The sequence below is a fragment of the Rattus norvegicus genome, chromosome 1 (genome assembly GCF_036323735.1).
Source record: "Rattus norvegicus strain BN/NHsdMcwi chromosome 1, GRCr8, whole genome shotgun sequence".
NCBI lineage: Eukaryota > Metazoa > Chordata > Mammalia > Rodentia > Muridae > Rattus > Rattus norvegicus.
The window spans coordinates 245,575,785-245,600,305 of NC_086019.1; the positions used below are offsets into that span (position 1 = coordinate 245,575,785).

The 24,521-nt window shown below is 45.4% G+C and overlaps 1 protein-coding gene across 1 annotated transcript; it reads left to right on the forward strand.

The window, feature by feature from the left end:
* Positions 1-226: 226 nt before the first annotated feature.
* Positions 227-8,749, forward strand: Slc35g1 (solute carrier family 35, member G1). The gene is made up of 3 exons (NM_001191635.2): positions 227-485; positions 4,032-4,212; positions 5,998-8,749. The coding sequence occupies exons 1-3, from the start codon at positions 299-301 to the stop codon at positions 6,731-6,733; spliced, it is 1,104 nt and encodes a 367-aa protein (NP_001178564.1). The 5' UTR covers positions 227-298; the 3' UTR covers positions 6,734-8,749.
* The last annotated feature ends 15,772 nt before the right edge of the window (positions 8,750-24,521 follow it).

Genomic DNA, 24,521 nt, shown 5'->3' on the forward strand with positions numbered 1-24,521 from the left:
GAACCAAGCGTGCCTCCCTGTCTGTGCCAAGACAGAGGAGGACCAGTGTGCAGTCTAGCCCGACTGCACAGGGGAGGGGAAGCCGTCGCCGCGCCAGCTGTAGCCACCGCAGCCGGAGTGCACGAGGCCAGGCGGCGGGTTCCCCGGGGCGGAGGGCAGCGGAGGACAGGCGCGCAGAGCCCGGAGCGGGCGCACGCGCACACGCATCGGCTCGCCGGGGGCCGGAAGAGCCGAGCGGCCCGGCGGCAGCTGCGGGCGCTAGAAGGCGCGCGGCTGCGGGAAGAGCGCGGACTGCGGGATGGGGCCCCCGGAGAGCGCGGCGGAGCTCTCCCCCGAGGCGGTGGAGCTGCGCGAGCCGGAGCTACAGCTCGCGGACCCGGCGTCCCCGGGCGAGGAGCACGTGGACGTCGAAGCGGAGGGCGCCCCCGGTCGCGGCAGGTGCTGGCCGTGTAGAGCCTGGGCGTGCGGCTCGCGTGGGGAGCCCGGTGAGTGCGGGCGGGCGGGGCGGCATCGGTCCGGTCCTCTGCGCACCGGCCTGAGCTGAGACCCAGAAAGTTTCCGAGTGTTCGCAACCCAAATTGGTGACCGGGATAGGACCTCGCGGTCCAGTGGCAACCAGAGGTGAAAGGTCACCGAGAGGGGCCAGGCAGCGGGTGGCAGGAAGCCGACTTGGAACCCCCATCGCGAGCGTAAACCGATCTTCCTGAACCGAGTTCGAAAGGCTCAGGTTCTGAAAGTGTTTGTCACGGAATCCCAGCATCTCAGAGAGGAGAGTTAAATAGACCACTGGCCCTCAAGCTTTGGGGGATAGGAGGACTTTTCTACTGGCTTAAAACAAGGTACGCCTTGTTAGAAGCCTCGGTGAAGAACCCTGAACTTTCGTTCAGACTCTCTTAACCAGGAGGTAAAGAGAGGCCATGGAAGATGAGGGTTCGGGTCTCACCCCCACCTCCATCTGCCAAGGTCTGGGTAGGACAGGTCCAGACAGTACTAGATAAGGCTTTTTGCATGTGCCAGAGACTCCGCCTAGGGCCCTTTCCAATTAAGAAGCCCCTGAAGATCTTTTAGAATTACCTTTCTCAATCTAATCTCCGGAGTCTCTTCCCCTCAATATGCCTTGGGGCTTCTGTGCCTCTTGCCACACCCAGGTTTCTTCCGCCTTAATTGTGTTTTTCTGAGTTTAAAAAGTCCTACGAAGATGATTATTGCTATCTTTCCGTCCTGAAAGCAAAGAGAAAAGATCGGGTTTCTGACTTTGTTTGCACGGATTTGCATGGATTTGCCTCCAGAACAGGGTTACCCCTTGCTGGGTTGACCAGCCTGGCAGCTCCTGGAGAGGTCTGTGTCTCTCTAATCCCTCAATGACTGAATGTCATTCTGGCCTAATGTATGTAGAATCGGTCCTTGCAAACTCTTTTAGTTTTCCATCCAGGCAGCACATGGCAAAAATGTCAAGACATCGTGAATGCCCAAGAATCTTGCCTTTCAATTTCAAGACAAGTTTCTAACAGTTACTTTGAAAACAAATCAAGAACTGCTGTAAGCCACAAGTTGGCATTGGGCTTTCGACCGGCTCGGTTTAGACTCTGTGTGTAGTTCAGACTGGCTCACATTCAGTCTCCTGCCTAAGCCTCTGAGTGCTGGGATTAAGGGCATCCAGCATCACGCCTGGCTTTGAGACTCTTGATCTTAGTGGTTTCTAAACAAAATTCGCTTTCAAGTTTAGGTGGGAACTGGATAATCTTGCCCAGTTTAGAGATGCACTGATTCCTCTTTGCATCTTCCGGACAGTGGAGCTTGTACTAAAGTTGTCTTAACCCTGTGCACCCCGTTTTCCTGTTGGAGTGAGCACTCTAGTGCATTAGTGCACCACTGCACCTCCAACCAGCTTCCACGAAGTTTGGAGCGGGGCCTGGAAATGGGATTTTTAAAAGTTAGCATAGTGATTCTAATTCCCAGCCAGGCCCACGTCACTAGAGTGGGGAGAAGCCAAGTGAAAAAGGTTTTTAATCTCTTCTGGAAGTTGTATGGTGACCACTTAATTTGAATCGTTAAACTTGCAACTCGTTTAGAGTGATTAGATCCACCTTCAGTGGACGTTAGTGTGGAAATGGGATGCGTGAGAACACGCCTCTTTAGACTGATTTGCTTGTCACTGTCTTCAGAGGGAAATGAAGTTATCATGTCATAAGAAGCTGAGGTTGCCTGAACAGAACTATTCCTTGCCTTCATTAACAGTCCAGTTCGGTTCAACCTTCTGTTACCTGCCTGTCCTTAATCAGAAAACAGGAACCTTAGATATTTGTACATTTTTGATTGGGCATGGTGGCACAAGTCTTTGGAGAGGGGAGATGGATCTCTGAGCGGGAGGCCAGCCTTATCTAGGATAGCCAGGGCTACAGAGGGAGATCCTGCCTCTAAATAGGTAAATAAATAAATAAGTAAATAAATTGCACATACATACATAGTAAATATCTTAAAACAAAAGACCCATTTTTTTTGAAGTTAAATATCATACCATTATAATTCTTAAAAGGCAATGGGTTTACATTGGAGGAGATCCTTGAATTAATAAACCAGGAAGATGTTTTCTGTCCTAGAACTCCTCATTCTGTTCTGTCTGAGGGTGGAGGGTTTTTTTTGAGAAAACTTGTTTTACTTGGATCTGAATTTTGTAATTTCAGAAGCCCAACTCTAAGGCCGACCACAGCCAAGGCCTGTGTTTTGCGGTGCTTCACTTGGCAACCTCAGGTCTCCTCCTGGGGCCCTAGTGGCTCTTTATAGTTCGTTTCCACAGTGTAGAAGGTGGCATGGGGCAGGGGGCTCTGACCCCCTCACAGAGTGACAGTCGCAAGGTGGTCTCTCCAGGTGTAGACCCAGAACAGAAAGAAAGGTGTGTGATTCAGATAGCGTGGCTGATGCAAAGGTTGGGCCCTGTGGTGTTGCTAGAAAGGCTGTCATACTTTGGTCACGATTTGCAGTCACTTGTGGCCAAAGGTAATCTGATGTGAGGGTGTTGAAATATATTATCTGGTGTATCATTTATCAGAGAAGGGCATTTGAAAAAGAGAAAATAGTTATGCAATGCTGTCCCATAGCTAAGTAACACTTTGTGCATTCTGAGAGTGGAGTGTCTGCTGAGGTTGTTCAAAGCCAATTACAGCATCCACAGGTTTTGTGTCTCCGATAGAGTCTTTATCGACCAGAGCTGGTTGTTGTCCTTATTGCTGTGTCTTCCCTTCCAGGTTCATAAGGAGGGAGGGGTGTGTGTAGGTGCATTGAGTGTAGCTTATTCCTCATATGTCAGTAAGGGGTTAAATATTTGAAGACTTGGAGAAAGTGCACATTTCCTGGTTTAGATTAAGGTAGGAAGAAGTAAGTTAAGTCGGGGCAAAAACCGCTCACCGTTACACAACGGAGGAGCCTTTCAAGATCATGTTCTTGCCAGTAATATTAGGCCGGGTGCCTTCCTTCCTTCCTATGAAGGGGTTCTCACGTTCTCTCCCTCACTAGAGAGTTATTAAGGTTGTAGATGTTCGAGGTATAAACAAGCTGAGGAGGTCCCTGCCCTAGAAAAGCTCACAGGCTTATAGGAGAAGTCATGTAATTATCAAATGAGCAGATAACACAAATGCAGCTGATTTCCAGCAGAGAGACTTTCTCCCTGAAGCTCACCAGTAAGAGGATGAAAGGTTCTATGGCTGAGATGAAAGATTTCTCTCACCATCTTAGCAAGTTGTTTTTTATTTTTATTTTTTTCACTTTTAAAGTGAGGGATGGTTTTTAGTGAGCCAAAAAGGATCCTTTTTTTTTTTTTTTTTTTAAATTGGGAGAAACAACAGTTTCAAAATGCTATTTTAAATTGTTACATGGTGAATAGGGAAGTGACATAGGACCGCAGGTATATTTCGAAGGTATTACCTGTAGTCTTCCGTCTAGCCGTTGATACCATGCCTCTTTCTTAATTTCTAAGTGAAAGTGGTGAAGTACATGCTTGGAACAAGGACTAACCAGAATTTAATCTTTTTCAGAAGCCAAGAAGACAGCACCCTGCCCCGGACTTGGCCTGTTTTACACAGTGCTGTCTGCCTTCCTTTTCTCCGTGGTCTCTTTGTTGGTTAAAAAAGTGCAAGGTGTCCATGCTGTAGAGATCAGCGCGTTTCGATGCGTGGTCCAAATGCTTGTTATTATTCCTTGCTTAATATACAGAAAGTAAGTACTCTTAGAGTGACTAGAGGACGTTGACAAGTGTCTGTAACTCTTTTGAACTGCCTTCATCTTTTTTACTGGTTTATCAGAGATTGACCCCAGTCAGTGCGTGTTCTCAGGGTCTGCTCACCTGAGGGGTCTACCATAAGCACACACCACATGCCCATCAAAGGAGAGAAGGGGGATATGTAGTTGTTCATGCCCTCCTCCCTTCACGCTGGCATAACTGATACTTTGAAGATTAAAAAGTAAACAAAGCAAGTTAAGAACATCCGACTGTCAGAGGTTTCTGTAGGTGGGACGGACTGCTCCCCCGCCAGCTCATACTGAGAAAACTGAAGTCTTCCACAGAGGGAGGCAGGCGGAACCTTGAACAAGGTCTTTGACTATTGTGGTGTTTCAGGTTCTTCCCCTGTAAACTGGAGGGAGTGGCACTTTATGGACTGTGCCCCACAGCAGGTTGCCAGGGTCAGATAAGAGTTGTTCTTGGTTAGAGTACTTTGTATAGACCTCAACATGTAGGTACCATTTTTACTGTCCCCTCTCTATACTCTCCCCCACCCCCATCCATACTTGATTCCCTTTCTGTGTGGAATCTATCATCTCTCAGTAGGGCTGAAATTAACACCACACACACACACACACACACACACACACACACACACACACACACAGCCTTGTAACTTACTCGTATTTTTCTGTTCTTTGAACCCTGGAAGGAAGCTAGTTGGGCCCTGACTGGCTATCTGGCCCTTTGTTTTGGAGATGCTTAAATCTCAAATCACAAGTTGGCATTGTCTGCCTCCAGAGTCTCCTTCATCTCCTGCTGTGATACAGATTCATGGAATAGTGCCATTCTGCATCCCGAGAAATTGGGTAGAAAGTGACAGTCTGCAAGGGTTCATATTGCCAGAAATTCCCTGGGAATGTGATGTGCAAGCCAGAGTGCTTTGGAGCCGGTGAGGTGGCACCAGCTTCTAAAGGAGGGAACAGCACTGAGGTTAGCAGCCACGTTCCCTGTTTTTTCAATAAGAATATTCAGAAAGCTAGAAAGTGTTTCGAAAGTCTTTGGCTCTAATCTGTCTTGATGTTGTGTTCACTGTCCTGGGAGATCCATAGTTTTCCCACATACCTATGGGCCACAGATTTGTTCTGACTCCAGATACCCATGGGTGTCCGTGTCTACCTGGATGAAGCGTGCCCTAAGCATGAGCCAGTGAGTCTTATGTAGCTAGGAGCTGTCAAGGTAGGTTCTGCGTGAGTGAGTGGGAAAAAAGCACTGTTTTTCCCCCTCATATTCAGTGACTCAATTCTAGCACTGGTTCAACTTTTATAGAACAGTTAATGTGAATGAAAGCACGTTAGCCAGGATTAAGCTTCCTTGTGTAGAGACCTAAAATCTGGAGATTATGTTTATTATTAAATGATGTGTTTTCGTCTTAGAAAATTTGAGGAAAATCATGTGATTCCACTTACTAGCATATAATGTTTCTTAAGATCTAGTCCCTTTTGTCTTTGCATTATTTTTCCACAAGAAAATCCATAGGGAAAATATTTACTGACTTTTTATCATTCTAATTATGAGGTTCTGTGTTCTTTGAAACATCAGGATCAATACTGAGAAGAAACACTTTTCAATGATTCACACTATTCAGTGCTAGAGGGTTTGCTAGTCCCTTACTTTTAATATAATGTGCTTTTGGGGGTGATGTCTGATTAAACATTTTGATTTAAAAGCAATGCCGAATTCATTTAAAATGCATTTCTTTTTTTCATTTAACTTTGCAGAACTGGGTTCATAGGTCCCAAAGGTCAACGACTTTTCCTCTTCCTCAGAGGGGTCTTTGGTTCCAGTGCCATGATTCTTATGTACTATGCTTTCCAGACCACGTCCCTCGCGGATGCCACGGTCATTGCGTTCAGCTGTCCAGTGTTTACATCCATATTTGCTTGGATATTTCTCAAGGAAAAGTACAGCCTTTGGGATGCTTTCTTCACCCTGTTCGCGATCGCTGGAGTGATACTTATCGTGAGACCGACATTTTTATTTGGTTCCAACACTTCAGGGATGAGAGAAAGCTATTCCGAGCACATTAAAGGAACGTTTGCCGCCATCGGACACGCCGTGCTAGCTGCGATGACTCTGGTGATTCTGAGGAAAATGGGGAAATCGGTGGACTACTTTCTGAGCATTTGGTATTATGTCATACTCGGCCTTCCTGAAACCATCGTCGTCCTTTTTGTCATAGGAGAATGGAGTCTGCCGTACTGTGGGCGGGACAGGCTGTTTCTCATACTCATTGGACTGGTGGGTTTGGGGGCCCAGATCTTTATCACTAAAGCACTTCAGATAGAAAAAGCAGGACTCGTGGCCATCATGAAGACCATGGATGTAGTCTTTGCTTTCATCTTTCAGATCGCTTTCTTCGATAATGTTCCAACCTGGTGGACGGTGGGCGGGGCTCTCTGTGTAGTCGTCAGCACGACTGGAGCAACCATTCGTAGGTGGCTGCAGAGCAAGTGAAATGTCACTGCTGAAATCTGTTTTGGTTTGTTTGTTTTTCTTTTTCTAGTATGCCATCACCCAGTTCAGACATCTTACACACCAACACGCATACCCGGAGGGTCTGCGTTATTCATTGTTCATATTTAATAAATTTCATAAAGTACCATTTTTTTTTAATATAGTATGTTTTTAATAGCTAGGCTAGCCTAGCAGTTTCCGGGTAGATTTTCTTTTTGCTTTGGCTTGTTGGTTGGGTCGCCATTGATGAAGGGGGAGCTCATTTGAGGAGTCTCAGAGATTTTTACGAGTACAGATTTTTAAGTTTATTTTTGACGCAGGATGTGGATGGGGGATGCTCTGTCTTAGCAGTGTAGATAAGAAGCTTAATGTTGACAATGCTGCTATAATTAGTACCGTGCTAATCCGTCGATGGCAATACGATCCTGTTTAGGATGCCAAAGCTGCCACCTGCTACAGGTGCCTACTTACGGACGGAGTGCAAGTGAACCAGCCTTATTTTCACGCATCTTAGAGACGATCGCTACACTTTTAACTCATTTGTGCCTTTTCGTTCGGATGCTGGAACTTTTATATGTACTCTGAACAGAGCCCTTAGCTTGTCATGCTGGTTAGCTGTTCTCTCTTTCAGTATCTTAGCAACCGTCATTTTGAATTTCAGTTGTCTCCCGTTTTATTTGAAATTGCACTTTTTTTTTTTAACATTCCAAGATTTCCAACCTTAAAATCACAAGAGCAAAATCTTGGTGTGGCCAGTGTGTACATCCCCGTCCTGAGGTGGTTTCACTTCAGATGCGGTGGGTTTTTTTTCCTACAAATTTCTCTTTGAATCCATAGTGCGATGCCAAATACAGTTTTCTCAGGATTGTACTAGGCTGGGCTGTTATCAGATTGCCCAGATTCTGCCATTTTCATTTACAAAACCCATAGTTCTAGATGCAAGCTCCCTGTACATTAAACCAAATATTTATACCTTTACAGTACATGCCTGTTATTGAACTGACGGTCTTTTTCCATTCTGGGGTGGTATGTTATAATGCTTGTGGCATATGAAAAATGTAAAGAACTCCACAGTTGATTGGCTGTCACAGTTTTTTCGCATATAAAGAACACAGGTAAATGCTCGTCTTTGACACACAGTACTAGTGTGAACTTAGACAGTGGATTCTAACTGTGGAGCAGCAGTAGGCCATTACTCCCGTGTGAAAGAGGGAAGCTTGGGATTCTGGGAGTATATGACCATGAGTGTTTGTCACCTTGGATGCCTTTATGGTGAGGCCCAAGTGGCTGCCACCTCTTACTCTGTCAGACACCGTTTATCGTTACCATTAGCTGCAGGGTTGAGGGGCTGTATGCTCTCTCCCGCACTCCTCACAGCTCTTCTGAAGGAAGGGGCTGGAGTCTGGGGTCTTAATTCAGCTATGAAAGGGTCTTCTCCAGTAGCTCCTAAGAGGAACTTTGGTGGTTTTAAATCATATTTGCCACCTGACATCCTAAACATTTATTTAGCTTAGTCACTGTCGCGCTTGACCCCGCAGAGATATCCGTCAATGGTGCCATTCTACCAGCATCCTAGAAAATACAGTCATCAGACCTTTAGAACTCAGAGGGGTTTGGGGGATGATGGGAGGGAGGCCTGCAGTAACCGGTTTCTATAGCAGCCTCCTCTCATTTAGTCCCACTCCTGGAGCCACTGCCTAACTTACACAATAGGAGTTTCTGGGACAGTGGAAGATGAACCTCTCTGGAAGTTCATTTTATTTCAACTGTGTCTTAAGTACTTGAATGTCAGGATATGTGACTGACAATGTTTCTTATACCAACCTTTACAGGGTATAATTTTTAAACAATGTTCAAGTGGTATACAAGGCTATGTATTGTAACAATTATGGGGCGTTATGTATTTTCCAAAGATTGTAGTTTCTATATCTTGCAAAGGGAAATATTTTTCCTAACGTGTTTTTATTTTGTAAGTAATAAAATCATAAAAGAAAATGTTGGTTTTTTATGACTATAGAAAGTGTCTCATGACTCGTTTCTCTTCTCGACCGGGTGCTTCAAAACTCCTTTTCTATGGGAGACTGGCCTCTAGCCATTTTGGTAGGCTGTGATCTTAAATTTCCAAACATTTTATCTGTTCCTCATACACAGCAAATAGAACACCTCCAAAATAAAGATAGTAAACTGTTAAAAGACCTTCGGTTTTCTAGACCCTCAGAGCTTGGAGCAGCTTGGAGCTGTGTTGTCCTTACAGACTAAGGATAGGTTCTGTCCTAGGAACTCTACCCGCATGGTGTCCACTGCTACCCACAGAGTCATCACACCTGGGTGTTTACAGCTGTATTCTAACTAAGCTACCTACTTGACCTTGGCCCAGCTGTCAAGGTCAGGAGAGTCTTCCTGAAGCCCCGCCACTGTCACTTCAGTTCTCAGGAAGCACAGTGGTGGCTAGTGACTGTTCACACCATCATGCACATAGGGCCCCACACTTCCCTGTGGTTTCCCACATCCCAGCCTTTCCATCAACTCATTTTTGCCAGGAAGGTCGTGTGTGCTGGTCCCCCCCCCCCCCCCCCCCCCCGGTTTCTTCATGGCCTTTTATGTGTCCTCAGAGGCCTGGGCCTCCAGTGGCTGAGTTGTGAGCTGTGATTTCTGATTCTTCCACTCCCTCCAGGTTCTCACCCTCATTAATCCCTTTGGATGAGGGGATTAGTACCAGGTTCATTAATCCCTTTGGATGAGGGGATTAGTCCTGGGTCAGGAAGCAGAAGATGGGTGTAGCTTTTGAGGCAAGCAATGTACCTAGGCCATTTTCATTTGTTTAATAGAATATTATTATTCTTAGTAGTGAGTGGCATAGACGGCAGGCCAAAAAGGAATCACAAAAGCTTAAGTGTTGAGCTGTGGTTAAGACTGTTCACTTTTCCCATAAAAGTGATGCCCCCTTCTGGGTCCTTCCTCCTGAGACGCCTTACCAAGAACTGCGGGTACAGAAGGGAGTGCATGGACGCCTCTTCTGTTCAGGCTGTCCACAGAGGGCTGCCGAGGGCCACTGCTTCTCTTGTGCACAAGTGTTATTCCCAATTGGCTTTAGTGCTTCTCCCCTGCGGGAAGATGGCTGATTTGGGGAATAGGCCTATGCATCCATGTGCTTCTTTTGAACTAAACACGACTCTTCTGACTTCTTTGTTTATCCACTACAAGTGACAGCTCATATAAGTGGTAAGAGAGCTAACAGCACCCCATCCTTTCCTTCAGGTACGTGCAAGTAGTTGTGATTGGCATGAGAATTAATTTATTATGGTATTAGTTGGACATGTGATGCCTGGACACTACCCCCAAGCTTGATTTTTTTTTTTCTTGGTCCTTTTGATGTTCTACTGCAAATCTAATACACCTAATTGTGCAAGATGACGCCTTACTAGTGACTCCCTATGACACCCAAAGAAATACTTATCTAGCCTATAGCTTATTTGAAACTGGCCCACGATATGTGGTACTACCTTTCATCTAGAATGAGGGTCAGATCAGGAGGCTACCTGTCATGGCTTGAGGAGAGCAATTGCATGGGACATCAAGGCTGGACAGGTAATGTGGCAGCCTGGACCACAAGAGCAGATGTACTGAGTTCAGGAAATACCATCGCTGGAGAAAAGACCCTGCCTCTAACCTTTCATAACTTCATAGCCCTAAGAAGTGAAGCCATAAAGCACAGGAACTGATCCGTATTTGTGATGAGTTGCCGGGCTGAGGTGGAGAACATGGTTGGCTCCGCCTTTGAGAAAAGGTAAACACGGGCAGGAGAAAACGTGTGATGTGGTCAGAACAGAATTCAAGAACTAAGCCAGGGCCGGCACAGCAGCCGGAGACTGAAAAGTCAGGGCTAGAGAGAACACGTGAGCCGGAGGCCTGTTCCTGAAGACATAAGTACCAGCCATTCTTACGGGTGATCTAAGCACAGCTGACCACGTTCAAAGCCCAAACTGTATGCCAAAACACACCAGAGGGAGGAACTGAAGCTCTGATTATTCGGGGCTCTTTACCATCACACAGGCTGTGTGTTGCCGTGCTAATATTAAAGTCAAGTTCAAAGCATAAAGTGTAATTCAGAAAGCACTAACCATTTTCCTCAAGTGACACTCCCCCCGGGAACCGAGTAGCACGGCTGTGAGGAAGGCTACCCTGTAGTGCTGTGTAGAAAAGACACAACCCACTTCTGGGTTCTCAGATGGTAGATTTGTGAGAATAGAAATTATTGCTGTTTTAAACTACTAAAAAATAAGGATCTAGAAAACGTGTTCGAATCTGTATGTCCCTAGTTAATTGATCATAATTACAAGAAAACACTTTGGTGTAAAAAAGAAAATTATGAAAAACAGCAAGGAAACAGTTATCAAAAGCTGAATCCAAAGGGATAAGAATAATAAAGTTATCCAATTCAAGTCTTCTCCAATGCCCAAACTATGTTAATCCTGACACTGAGAGTGTTGGTATGTTTCACACGCTTTCATGGGTATAAAATAAGGTTTTTCTAGAGGTTACAAGATGCCAAAAAAGCAGATAGAAGAAGCTAGCTTGGGGTTGGGGATTTAGCTCAGTGGTAGAGCGCTTGCCTAGGAAGTGCAAGGCCCTGGGTTCGGTCCCCAGCTCCGAAAAAAAGAACCAAAAAAAAAAAAAAAAAAAAAAAAAAAAAAGAAGAAGAAACTAGCTTGTTCCTGAAATACCTACTCTGAGATTTAATTATTTATGAGTAAATGCCTAGGCCATAAGGTTGGGCTTAAAACCCGACTAGCTTGTAACTTAACCCATTTATTTTATTCTGAGTGCCATGTGGCTGGTTAGCTCTCCTCAGATTCTTGTATCTGTCTCCCCAGAGTTTGGGCGAATCTGTTCTGGCTTCTAACTCTATCCCAGAGTTCCTCTCTTCCTACCAGAACTCCCACCTCCTATTTCCCGCCTCAGCTAATAGTCCATGAGGTTTTTATTGACAGGTGATGTTTCCAAGAGATGTACACAAGAGACCCCCTCTACCCTAGCTCTTCCTCTATTAAGCTAAATTTGTAGCATGTATATTTATATAAAACAGTATCACTTTTCACTTTTGGAGAAATGTTTGTGTTTGACAGTTTCATATTTGTAAGTTGTATTTTGATCATGTCGACCCTTGTTGCCCTCTCGGCCCCTCCTCACTTCTTCTGAATGGAAAATATTTTAATAAAATGTTGATATTGGCAAGAAACTGTTTGTTTGTTTGTTTACTGTCCTGGGGAGTCATCCTAGGACCCTGTGCATGGTCAGCAGGTACTCCTCACCGAGCCATATTCTCAGCCCGGCAGTTATTTTCTTAATACTGGTCTCGCTTTTAAATATGGTGACTATATGGGAAACTCACACACAGAAGCCTTCGGCATCTTTAGCAGTTTTTGAAAAAGAGATTCCGTTTTATTTATTGCCGTTCTTCTTCTATACAAGCACAACAGATTCGCTGCAACATGATCTGAGTAATAACATTGGAGAGTAAAGGGGCCCAAGAACAAGAAATGTCAGAACAATGCGTTTAAAGACATCCTAGGGGCGGGGGTGGGGGGGGTAGCTCAGTGGTAGAGTGCTGGCCTAGCACGTGTAGGTCCCCAGTCTGATCTTCAGCCGTCAAAACGGGATTCCAAGTTTGAACTCTTGAGGAAAAGTATGAAACACAGAGACAGAACAGAGTCTAAACTTGACACATCTTCACAGATGTTCCCACTTAGAACAGTGAATTTAAACAAGTCTAACATCTATCAAAGTGTTCCAAGTTACCCACTTAAAGAAGGAGGTGTGGGGGCAACAAAAAGTCCAGCTGGCAGTGGCCACCGGGTCCCAGAGAAGCATCTTCAGAGGCTCCATATTTTGTGCCTTGTTTCTTTCAGATGTGCAGCTTGGAAACTAAGGGCACTTTGCAGCCTGTGCACCTAGGTGCGACTAAAGCAATTTGATAACATCTGTCAGATTTGCAAATGTGCACGCTGCACCCTACCCCCGGAGATTCCATTCGGGGAATTTATCTACAGTGTACAATTTTTCTGCTTATGTGCAAGACAGCATAACACAATTATTCACTGTGGCCTTATCTGTAATAGCAAAACATTGAACAAGCCCTGTCTTCAGCAGGGTACTGGTTAGATAAGGCATGGTTTGTATGAAAAGTAAGCCAGCTCACAGTTTAAACACAAATCAAGACCAAGGAGGCAGCTTTTCATCCATGGTTATGGGAGCCTCGGAGTGGCTGAGTGACAAAGGTTCAGATAGGAGTGTGTGGTCATTTACACAAGAAAGGGGGCGGTTTCAGAGGGACGCACAGAAGCTGTAAGCATCCGCTGTCACAGGGACAAGGAGCCTGGTGGCAGAAGGAGGCTTCACTGAGTCCCCTTGAACGCTTTGCATTTTGAACTATGTCAAAATTTGCACAATGAAAACTAAATGATGATTTTATTTAAAAATTAAAAAAAAAAGACCTAGACACACTTTTTGGTGTGTGCGTGGGTCACTTGCTACTTTAATTTGGGGACCTTACTCTGCTCACCACCTTGACTTCCTCTGCCTCCCTCTGCCTCACACAGGCTGCAGACCGGACTCCATCCTATTGACTCCAGGACTGAAGAAAATACAGAAGACTAAAACTGAGCCTCAGATATTTTATAGGATCAGATTTTCCAGCAATGCACAGAAAGCATGGCCTGGCCCTTACACATGTTTGGTTTCCTACAGAAAACATTTCTCTCCTAGAGGAGGAGACACATCTCTTGAATAAGTCCCGCCCAGACCAGAAGCTCCATGACATTTAATCCTTGCCAATTCTAGACAGGCCCAATAGGGAGGCTGAAGCTACTTACATGGTTAATTCTGGTTCCTTCACTTAAATAAGCCTGGGCCACTAGGTCTGCCTGACTTGGAAATCTCACACTTTGCAAGAGCCTAGTCACCTCCACTCAGGATAACATGAAGTCACTGTGGTGCCTGTCTCTGTGGTATAAGGACCATTTCTTTGAGACTAGGAGTATGTCTTAGGGTTTCCAGTGCTGTGAAGAGACACCATGACCAAGGCAACCCTTATAAAGGAAAACATTTTATTGGGGCTGGCTTACAGTTTCAGAGGCTCAGTCCATTGTCATCATGGCAGGAAACACGGCAGCATGCAGGCAGACACAATATTGGAGGGGCTAAGAGTAGTACTTCTTGATCCCAAGGCAGCCAGGAAGAGACCATCTTCTGCAGGCAGCCAAGAGGAGGCTCTCATTCCACACTGGGTGAAGCTTGGTATAGGAGTCCTCAAAGCCCACCTACACAGTGACACACTTCCTCCTACAAGACCACACATCCTAATAGTGCCACTTCCCGTGGGCCAAACATTCAAACCACCACGGGGTCCCTGCACCTCCGTCCTTAATATAGGAAGAGCTAGATGTGAGACAGAGGAATAGGATATCTGTCGTCTCCGTCTCTGTCCTGCAGAAAGGAGCGACAACACAGCGTTCTTCTCAAAGCAGTTTATTCAGGAACCTTTCTTTCTGCCTGTAAGCAGCAATGTCTCTTTTCTTTTCTCCTCCTCCCCCCCAGCCCCCAAGCACACTCCCTTATATCCTCCCTCAACTCCGCCTCCTCAGTCCAGACTGCGTAATCCCAGTTCCTAGGTCCACGTCACATGGCCTGATCTTGCGTCATGGTGAGCCTGCGCAGCTCTCACAATGGACGGGGCTAGTTTCAGGTGTGTGAGGAAGTCAGGTGCTAGTCATGAGACTTAGCTGCAGTCCCCGGTGCCATCTTGGGACTGCCGCCACACCCGCTCCCCACAGATATCTATCAGCATGTATATATTAATTTTATTTCCTCAATATTTGTTCCATAAAGACAGCCAATATAAAGAAGCCCCACTACAGCCGTGCCTTCAAGTCAGGCCCTAACCCTAACCCTAACCCTAACCCTAACCCTAACCCTAATCCCTGACCCTGACCCTGACCCTGACCCTGACCCTAACCCTAACCCCTAACCCTGACCCTGACCCTGACCCTGACCCTAAACCCTAACCCTGACCCTGACCCTGACCCTGACCCTGACCCTAACCCTAACCCTGACCTAAGGGGATGTGATGTATACGCACTATGTACTCAGCATGCACAGACTGTAGCAGGGTGCTCTGGAGAACCTATCTGTGGATTGGCTTCCTTCTGCCTTTAAGCAAGAAAGGACGGAGCCAATGTGCAAACTCTGGGCCAGCTGCATTCAACCACTACCCCTCCCCCAGATGCACTGAGATGGATGCTAAGGGTGCAAGGGAGACGGTGAGAGGCAGAGGCAGAGAAGCAGTCAGCCTAGGAAGTGGGAAGGGAGAGTGAGGATGGCAGACTCCTTCCTATCATCAGCATGAGACGCGCCCAGATGGCACGCTCCAAGCTATTCCCTCTGGGAGCCTGGCACTGATAGACGTGTACTTCCTGGATCCTTGGTTCCTAATAACCTTCTTTGTTTGTTGTTTGGAGATGTTGTTTGTTTCTTTGTTTTTGTTTTTTCACTTTACTATTGGGGAATTAGAAACTCGGAGACATTGTATTTTTAGCCAAAGACACCTCGTTAACACAGGAAGAGCCTGGGCGTTATGAGCCCTGGCCTCTCAAACTCCAAGCCTGCGTTCTCTTTTTTATTTTATTTTATTTTTATGTATTCTTCACTCATACGGTACATCCTGACTTCAGCTTCCCCTCACAGTTCTCCCACCCCCTTCCCCAGATCCATGACCCCTTCATTTCCCCTCAGAGAAGAGCAGCCCCCCCCCCCCCCAGTGATATCAACCGAATTTGGCTGACAACACACGGTAAGCCTAAGGCTGGATGAGGCAACCTGGCAGGAGGAAAAGGGGCCCTGAGCAGGCAGAAGAGTCTGAGACACCCCTACTCCCATTGTTAGGAGCCCAGCAATGACCCACACTAAAGAGGTGTATAGAGAGCCTGGTGAAGGCCCACACAGGCTCTGTGGTCGTTGCTTCAGTCTCTTAGAGTCTCTATGAATTCTGATTAGTAGGTTCTGTGGACCACATTCTCATGGTATCCTCAGCCCCACTGGTTCCTATAGTCCTCCCTCTCCTACTCTCCTTCAGGGCTTCCCAAGATTCTCTTATGTTTGTTTATGGGTCTCTGTGTCTACTCCCATCAGTTGCTGAAGAAGCCTCCTTAATGACAGTTGGGCTAGGCACTGATCATATGACTATAGCAGAATATCATTAGGAATCCACTTTATTGACTTTTTTTTTTTTTTTTTGAGTCATGTTTGATTCCACTCTGGGTCTCTGAGCTAGTGATCCAGCTTCTGGACCCTGCTCATCAAGACAGTGTCAGGCATGGGCTCTGTCTCGTGTCGTGGACCTCGGATTTACCAGCTCCACATTCCAGAGAGGGCTAAGATCCAAAATATATAAATAAGTCAAGAAATTAGACATCAACCAACCAAGCCAATCCAATTAAAAAATGGGGTACAGACCTAAACAGAATTCTCAACAAAGGAATCTCGAATGGTTGAGAAACACTGAAAGAAATGTTCAACATTTTTAGCCATAAGGGAAATGCAAATCAAAACGACTTTGGGATTCTATCTTACACCTGTCCGATTGGCTAAGATCAATAATACAAGTGATAGCTCATTCTGGTGAGGATGTGGAGCAAGGAGAACATTCCTCCATTGCTGGTGGGAGAACAGACACTATAGAAATCAATATGGCAGTACCTCAGAAAATTGGAAATCAATCTATGTCAAGATCCAGCTATACCACTGTTGGGCATAAACCTAAAAGACATCTCCTCTTACCACAAGGACATTTGCTCAATTGTGTTCATAGCATCTTTATTCCTAATAGTCAGAAATTGAAAACCACCTCGATGTCCCCCAACCGAAGAGTGGATAAAGAAAATGTGGTATATTAATACAATAGAGCACCATTACTCAGCTGTTGGGGGGAAAATGACATCATAGAATTTGCAGGCAAATGGTTGGAACAAGTAAAAAAAAAAGTTCTGAGTGAGGCGACCCAGACCCAGACCCAGAAAGACAGACATGATACATGCTCATAAGTTGACATTAGCTGTTGAGTAAGGAATAATCATACTACACAGACTCAGAGAAGTTAAATAAGGAGGAGAGGTCTGGGGGAACACATGGATCTCCCTGGGGATGGGAAAGAGAATAGATTTTGTGGATGGACTTGGGGCTGGTGGAGAATGGGACCAGAAGGGATCAGGTGAGGATTGGAGGGACAGAGGGAGAGACAACTGAAACAGGTAGGCATTTAAGGGATATGAAAACCTGGTGCAGTGGAAGCTTCCTGGAACCTCTGAGGTTGACCCTCATGAGGACTTCTAGTAATGGAGACTGTGGAGCCTGAACCGACCATCTTTTGTAACCAGGCTAGGCTCCCAGGGGTGGGACCTAGACAATCCCAAACCCAAAATCTAGGAACCACAACCTATCCTGCCTGCAGGATGTGCTGGGGAGATGGTGGCTTGGAGCTTGTGGGCAGGGCAAGCCTGTGTTCTCAACTCTGTAATCTTACTTCTTATACTAAGTCCAAAGCTTCAAGTCCAATGCTTCCTTAAGACTCCTTGCTCCCCCTCCCCCGTTCCTATAAGTTTTTTACATCCCAATTAATATATATCTGTATCTTTTAATGTGAATGACTAATTCAGGGTTCTTAGCTTTTATTACTCAAATGTTTGCTGCCTTAAGAAGGTGTGTCTTGTTTGTCCCCTGTCTCAAGGGACCCTTGAACTCAGTTGAGGGAGAAGGGGGCATAGCTCAGTGATTAAGTAGTCAAATCTTTATGCAATCATAAACTGTACAATTCTAAAACAAATGCCCCTGCATTTTGAATCATGTAATCTTCATGTTATTACGTAACCATGTGATTATAATTTGGATTCTCATGTACTGTAAGTGCAGAGGACAATGAACTAATCAAAGGTTTGAACACATGGTTGTCTCAACTGTTAGAGTTTTCATTGAATGTTAATACAAATTTGTTTGCCCATTACTATCTTTTCTATTTGGTTTTCATAACTCTTCCGAGAGAGAGAGAGAGAGAGAGAGAGAGAGAGAGAGAGAAAGAGAGAGAATCTTACACCTCTTTTTGCTGAGATAATATCTTTGCATTAATCAGATTAATTAAGCTAGTTACTACAAGGCCAAACCCCCCAAAATCTCAGAAAATGAACAGATTTGTGTTTCTTTTTTTATTTTTTATTTTTTTTTATTTTTTATTAACTTGAGTATTTCTTATATACATTTCGAGTGTTATTCCCTTTCCCGGTTTCCGGGCAAACATCCCCCTCCCCCCTCCCCTTCCTTATGGGTGTTCCCCTCCCAACCCTCCCCCCATTGCCGCCCTCCCCCCATAGACTAGTTCACTGGGGGTTCAGTCTTAGCAGGACCCAGGGCTTCCCCTTCCACTGGTGCTCTTACTAGGATATTCATTGCTACCTATGGGGTCAGAGTCCAGGGTCAGTCCATGTATAGTCTTTAGGTAGTGGCTTAGTCCCTGGAAGCTCTGGTTGCTTGGCATTGTTGTACTTTTGGGGTCTTGAGCCCCTTCAAGCTCTTCCAGTTCTTTCTCTGATTCCTTCAACAGGGCAGATTTGTGTTTCTTACATCCATCGCAGTCTGCTACAAGATGCCATCTTTTATGAAATGCTCACCATTTGTTCTCGTATTTAAGGACTTGTAAACTATCTGGTAGGTGCTGTTTCAGGGTGCTGGGCATGGCTGCTGGCCTCTGGGTATTTTTTCTCAGTCCCAGTTCTGACTTGAGCCCTCTGCTTCTTGTTCACTAAGCTCCTGCTACCCTGCACTGCATTGGTCCAGACACTGTGCCTTCCCCTGTCATGATGGGTTGCACCCTCTAAACTCTGAGACAAAACAAACTTCTCCTCCCTTCAGTTGCTTCTGACTCTTGCCACAGTGATGAGAAAAGTAGCCAATCTGCCACTTGTTATTGTAGCTCTCCTGCCCTGGCCCAGGACTCCAGCCTGGTCCAGAAATCTTAGCACGTAGCTTCCAAGCTTACCAACATGTTAGTGCACTGAGGCTTGGATATTGGCAAATGTCACACCCACATTTCAACCTAAGTAGATAAGACAATAGGAAATGTGCTTTTCCTTGTGGCTGAGGAATAAGGAAAGGAAGGGTGCGGCCTGCATTCCTCTCTGGGAGATGTCCCAACTAATTCCTTACAGGTCTAGGGTGGAGCTAGGGACACAAAATGTCACCCCAAGCAGCCAAATAGACCAGTGAGTCTCTTGACTTGAGCTCACCAGTCAGGTGTGTGTGTCTCTCTCTCTTGTCAATCTGTCCTGAACAGAGTCACAAAGGCAGAAGATGTGAACCCAGAAGCGGTGCTCAGGGACATGGCCTATATTCAATGTTGGTTGTAGAGCTTCTTGGCTACACTGGTTTCTGTCGCTCCTCAGGCCCAGTTCTCTAGCTGTCCTGCCAAGTCTGTGAGATCCCTCGGCTCTCCTTCCGACCAATTTTCTGTTCAGTTAGAATCCATTTAAAGTGCTCCCATGTAGAATACCTTAACCGTTACCCAATGCTTACCACTTACATGTTGACCAGCCAGATGTCTGCTTCAGTCATGACTTGACCCTGAGCTGTGATAATCTTCCTGTGGAGAAGCCTCTCCTCCAGGTCCAATGGCATGGTCAGGCGATGTTCCCTAGATGACTTCCTATTGCATTACCTGCTGTAGTTAACCTTCCAAGTCTGAGTAGGAAAGCAAGCATTGATACAAGGCAGGCATTTAAGGCTAAATAAATAGTAAAGGTGAGGCATCCTCATGACCGAAGTCTGGGCAATGGAACCATACCCAGGAGCCATCACTTAAGAAAGATCCCAGACAATGACTTGTCAACCTGTTTCCCAGACCAACATCAGGATCCTACAGTAGTCCTCTACAGTAGAGTGAAAACTTGAATTTTCTGGTATCAAAAAAAAAAAAGCCAGATGAAATTAATTTTAACACTATTTAACCCAATATATCCAAATTACTACCCATCTCAGTGTATAATCAAAATACAATTTATCAGCGAGATGTTGTATATCCTGTTTGGTATTCAAAGCTCAGAGTCTGTTTCTTAATGGCTGCATGTTTCGATTAAGACCAGTCACACTTCCGAGGTTCAGAGGCCACAGGTAGCAGTTATCACGTGAGACGGCACAGCTCTAGCAAAAGCAGTGAAGAAAGGAGGGTACTGCAGGTCCATCTTTGGGGCTGGCCATGGGTAACACATGTTAAAGCTCCTTGGACGTTCTCCACTGTGACCCTTTGGAAAGCCTCTGGGAATTTTTTTTCTTTTCCCTGTGTTACAAATGAGGAAGATGAAGCTTAGGGAGTTTGTGACCCTTGTGTGAAAGTCATCCAGCCAGCAGAGGACAAAGAGGACCATCATGCACTGATCGATTAGACACACAACACCTTCTGATTATTCTCACTCGGAGATACGAGGAGATGAATTGCCTTGGACTTCGCCCGGGAGATTGCAGATGAGAAACCAGCACAGGTAAAGCTCAGAAGAGTCGGGAGCATAGCACAAGGACCTTGAGCCCTCAGTGCATAGATTTCCAGAGAAGTCTGGAATGTGAGGCACACAGCATTGTCTTTCCAGTGGAAAAAGATGTGAACCCCGTTCTTCCATCCAGAAAGCTGGGGATTGGAAGTTATTAGCAGCCTGGTAACAGATCTGTGTAATCGGTCGGGCCAGGCCATATCAAGCTCTTACAGCCAGGACTGGGGGTGGTTAGTAATCTAAATGACCCGTACAGCAAGGGGCTCGCTCCTCAGCCTCCCACAACTAGGATCAGAGATACCCAATAGCCTTTATATTATCTGTAGAGCCACAGGGTCCCCGAGCAACTACAACCAGACCAGAGGTGACTAATAGACCAAATGACATTTACGATATCTGCACAAGCAGAATCAGACTAGATCATTCCTTAGGCCCTTAAGCTAATACAGGTGGCCTATCTCTAGAACCCATCTTCTTGCAAGAAATGATATGTAATCTGAGTCAAATTTTGATGTAATTATACTTCCTTGTGCACTGGGATTGCATTACACCAGGAAACTTATTTTGTCGGGAATAAACTGCATGGCATCGGACTCTCTAGAAGGTTTGATCCAGGGTGATGAGGTCAATCTGTGCCAAGTTTTCATTCCCATATCTTTGTGGTTTGCTTTCACGCGTGACACCTGTAGAGACCCTCACAGGGGACTGGCACAACTCCCAGGAAGCCTGCAGCAAGCCAGCCATCCCGTGTGAAGGCAAGAGACAGTTAACACACAATTCAGAAGTGTAGAAATGGGTGCTGACAAGTTTCCAGCCAAAACACTTTGGAAAAGCAGTGCTGAGGTGAACACACAGAGACAAAAGAAAAGCTACACCCTAGAGAAAGGCATATGAACATTAACAGGCCGTGGTGATATACAAAGTCATAACCTTGGCAGATGAGAGGTGTTGATAAAGTCAAACACCTCAGGACCCACCCTCAGGTTGCCCTAGGATGAGGTGCCAGAGGCCTGGAGCCAGGACAAGAGAGGCAGTCTGGTGAGCTGTAGGGGAAAAGTCAAATGAACCAATGTCATCATGGAGGAGGTTGGGATGTATAGCCATTCCAACTGTGAGAATGGGACACAGCTAGGGAGTGGTGGTTTACACAGGCTACCAAAAGGGCCATGCTTAGTTGGGAGAAGCTCAAAGGCTAGACTAGAGTTCATACAAATAGCTCTCAATGAAATGAAAACCTCAGGGCAAATTCATTCAATGTTTCTACTATGTCTTTTTTTCTATTATTTATGACTCAGTAGTAGTACTGGGTAGCCATTGCTTGGATGGCTTGGTCTTTTCCCTCTCCCCTTAGCAAATATAAGTTAACATGGGACCGGTGAGATGGCTCAGTGGGTAAAGGCACTTACTGCTAAGCCTGACAACTTGAGTGTGATCCTCAGGAAGGTGGAAGGACAGACGTGATTCTCACAAATTGACCTCTGACCTCCACACAAGTACTATGACCTGTGCTCTAACACTCGAGTGCACACACACACACACACACACACACACACACACACACACTAACACACACACTGAGGAATGATTCCTAAAGTAAGATTTTATATGACTACAACTTGTATTTGTTTATTTCATAGACAAAACTCAATACTGCTACCCAATAGAAATGTAATTCACACTGTGTTTGGAATTTTGAATTTTCTAGGAGGCCATATAAAATAATGTATAAAGAAGTAGATAAAACTGTCAAAAAAGACCTTAAAAATACACACACACACACACACACACACACACACACACACACACTCTTAAATATCTCCTCAAATATATATTATATATATTTCGAGACAGAGTCCGGGCTGGCTTTGGACTCACTATATAGCCAAAGGTGACTTGAATTTCTGATCCTTAATTTCTGCCCTTATCTCTCTCTCTTTTTAAAAAAAGTTTTATTTTATGTATGTAAGTACACTATAGCTGTCTTCAGACACACCAGAAGAGGGCATTGGATTCCATTACAGATGGCTGTGAGCCACCATGGGGTGGCTGGGAATTGAACTCAGGACCTCTGGAAGAGCAGTCAGAGCTCTTAACCACTGAGCCATCTCTCCAGCCCCTCTGCCCCTATCTCTTAAGTGCTAGGATTACAGACATTTCCCACCACAGATCATTATGCTGTAGTGGGGATTGAACCCAAGTCTCTCAACAATTTAGCATTAAAATGGAGGGCCTAGGAAGGCCAGGGATGAGGAGTAACTGAGCTGATCTTCCAAGAGGAAAGATGGGTTCTGGAGATAAGGTCAGTGTTGGTAGACCAGTTGGCTCCCCGAGAAGACCTTGGAGAGGGACACAGGGAAGCACTGTTGTCTTCACATATCCTTGTTTCTAATGCAGGTGATCATAACAGACTAAATAGTAAGAGTTATTTCTAACAGATTCCATACATTCTACAATGACCCCCCCCCCCACACACACATGTGCACACACATGGAGTTAAATACAAGGTAACCAAGAAAAACTAGAAGCACACTTAATGGCTGTGATAAGAGTTACTCCCTGCCGTGACTAAATCTACAGGCTGGTCAGTCATGTAAACAGGATTCGAAAGGAGCGTTGCGGTCTAATTAATGGCTAACAGACCCTGCCCAAGGTCTAAGAACAACACCTTCAAGGTTATAATAACAAACGTCCAGGCTAATAGACAGTCAAGGTCAAAAGCTATCCAGGCAAGAGGAGGACAAGAGGCTCCGAAGCCTGACCACTCTTCTAATCAATTAGGCCAGGGACGTGTGCACATTGTCCACGAGTCTCCGTTGCCTCAACCTGGGAGATGACCAGAGGTTTAAAGCTCAATTAAAAATGACCGTAGTCTTGGCTTAACTTTGGCCACAAGCCTTATAAAAAAAGTCCCTGGGCAAACGGCCCCATGGGTATTTCCCTCTCTCGGGGGTGGGAGTGGGTTTGGGTTTGGTGTTGGGGTGGGATGTCTCATCTGGGGCGCTGCTTTTCAAAATAGGTCTTTAGTCTTATTTAATCTTCCTCTCCCTAGAAAAGGAACTTTAAAAATATTTTTATTAATTACATTTGATCAGTGGCGATATCATAAATATATATGTAACACATTCTGATTATTCTCATGCCCTACCCTCTATTGTCTCTCTCTCCCTCCCCATGTCATCTCTCCCTCCCTCTAAGTCCTTTTCTTATGGGACATGGGACTTATGTCTTTTTTTTTTTTTTTTTTTTTTGGTTCTTTTTTTCGGAGCTGGGGACCGAACCCAGGGCCTTGCGCTTCCTAGGTAAGCGCTCTACCACTGAGCTAAATCCCCAGCCCCGACTTATGTCTTTTTATTTATGTCTTTCTTATGTCTTTTTGTTTTGTAACCCCTCCACCCCCCGGTGTTAACCAAGGTCTTCTCTGTGACCTCGGGTTTAGAAGGATCCCACAGAGCCTAGTGGACGCGCCCGCGAGCTCACAGCTGAAGACAAAGACTTTTCCCCCTAACTCAATTGCAGCCAATGGTTCGGAAGTGAGCTCCTCCCCTTCCATGACTGACTGTTGACTTGTCCAATCTTGTACAGGTCCCGGGCAAGCCATTACAGTTGTGAGTTCAGGATTGCAATAGCTACATCCTGTCCTGAAGACAGCATTTTGCTGGCCTTCTCCCTGTCTTCTGGCTCGTCCATCCATTCTGTCCCCTCTCCTACAATGTTGTTCCCTGAGCCTTAGAATCGGGTGGCATTAATGAGCTCTTTAGCTAGGACCGGAACACTGAACCCTCCCTCATTGTCAACACCTTGAGCATCATGAGTCTCTGTTCTCACGACTACTCACTGTCGATTGAAGCTTCTCTGAGTAAGGCTGAAATGAACCTCTGTGGGTTAGGTATAAACTTAGTTATTTAGAAAGTGGTTTGACATTATGTCAATTTCACTAAACAACCATAAGAAGTTACCCCGGAGGGCTTATGACTCTCCAAGTCATGATGAGTTTTGTTTGTCTTTCTCTTTTAAAATCAGACATTTCTTTGTAAAACTCATCCTTTGCGGTCTGTGAATTTCATTCTTCTCTTTTGAGTACACAAGACAAGGACCCATCGATGAGCCAAGTCTCACTCACACCAAACATTCACCCACTTCCGGACTTTTCTGATTGAACAAAATCAAACCGATCTTTCCATTAAACCCACCTTTACATTCCAGGA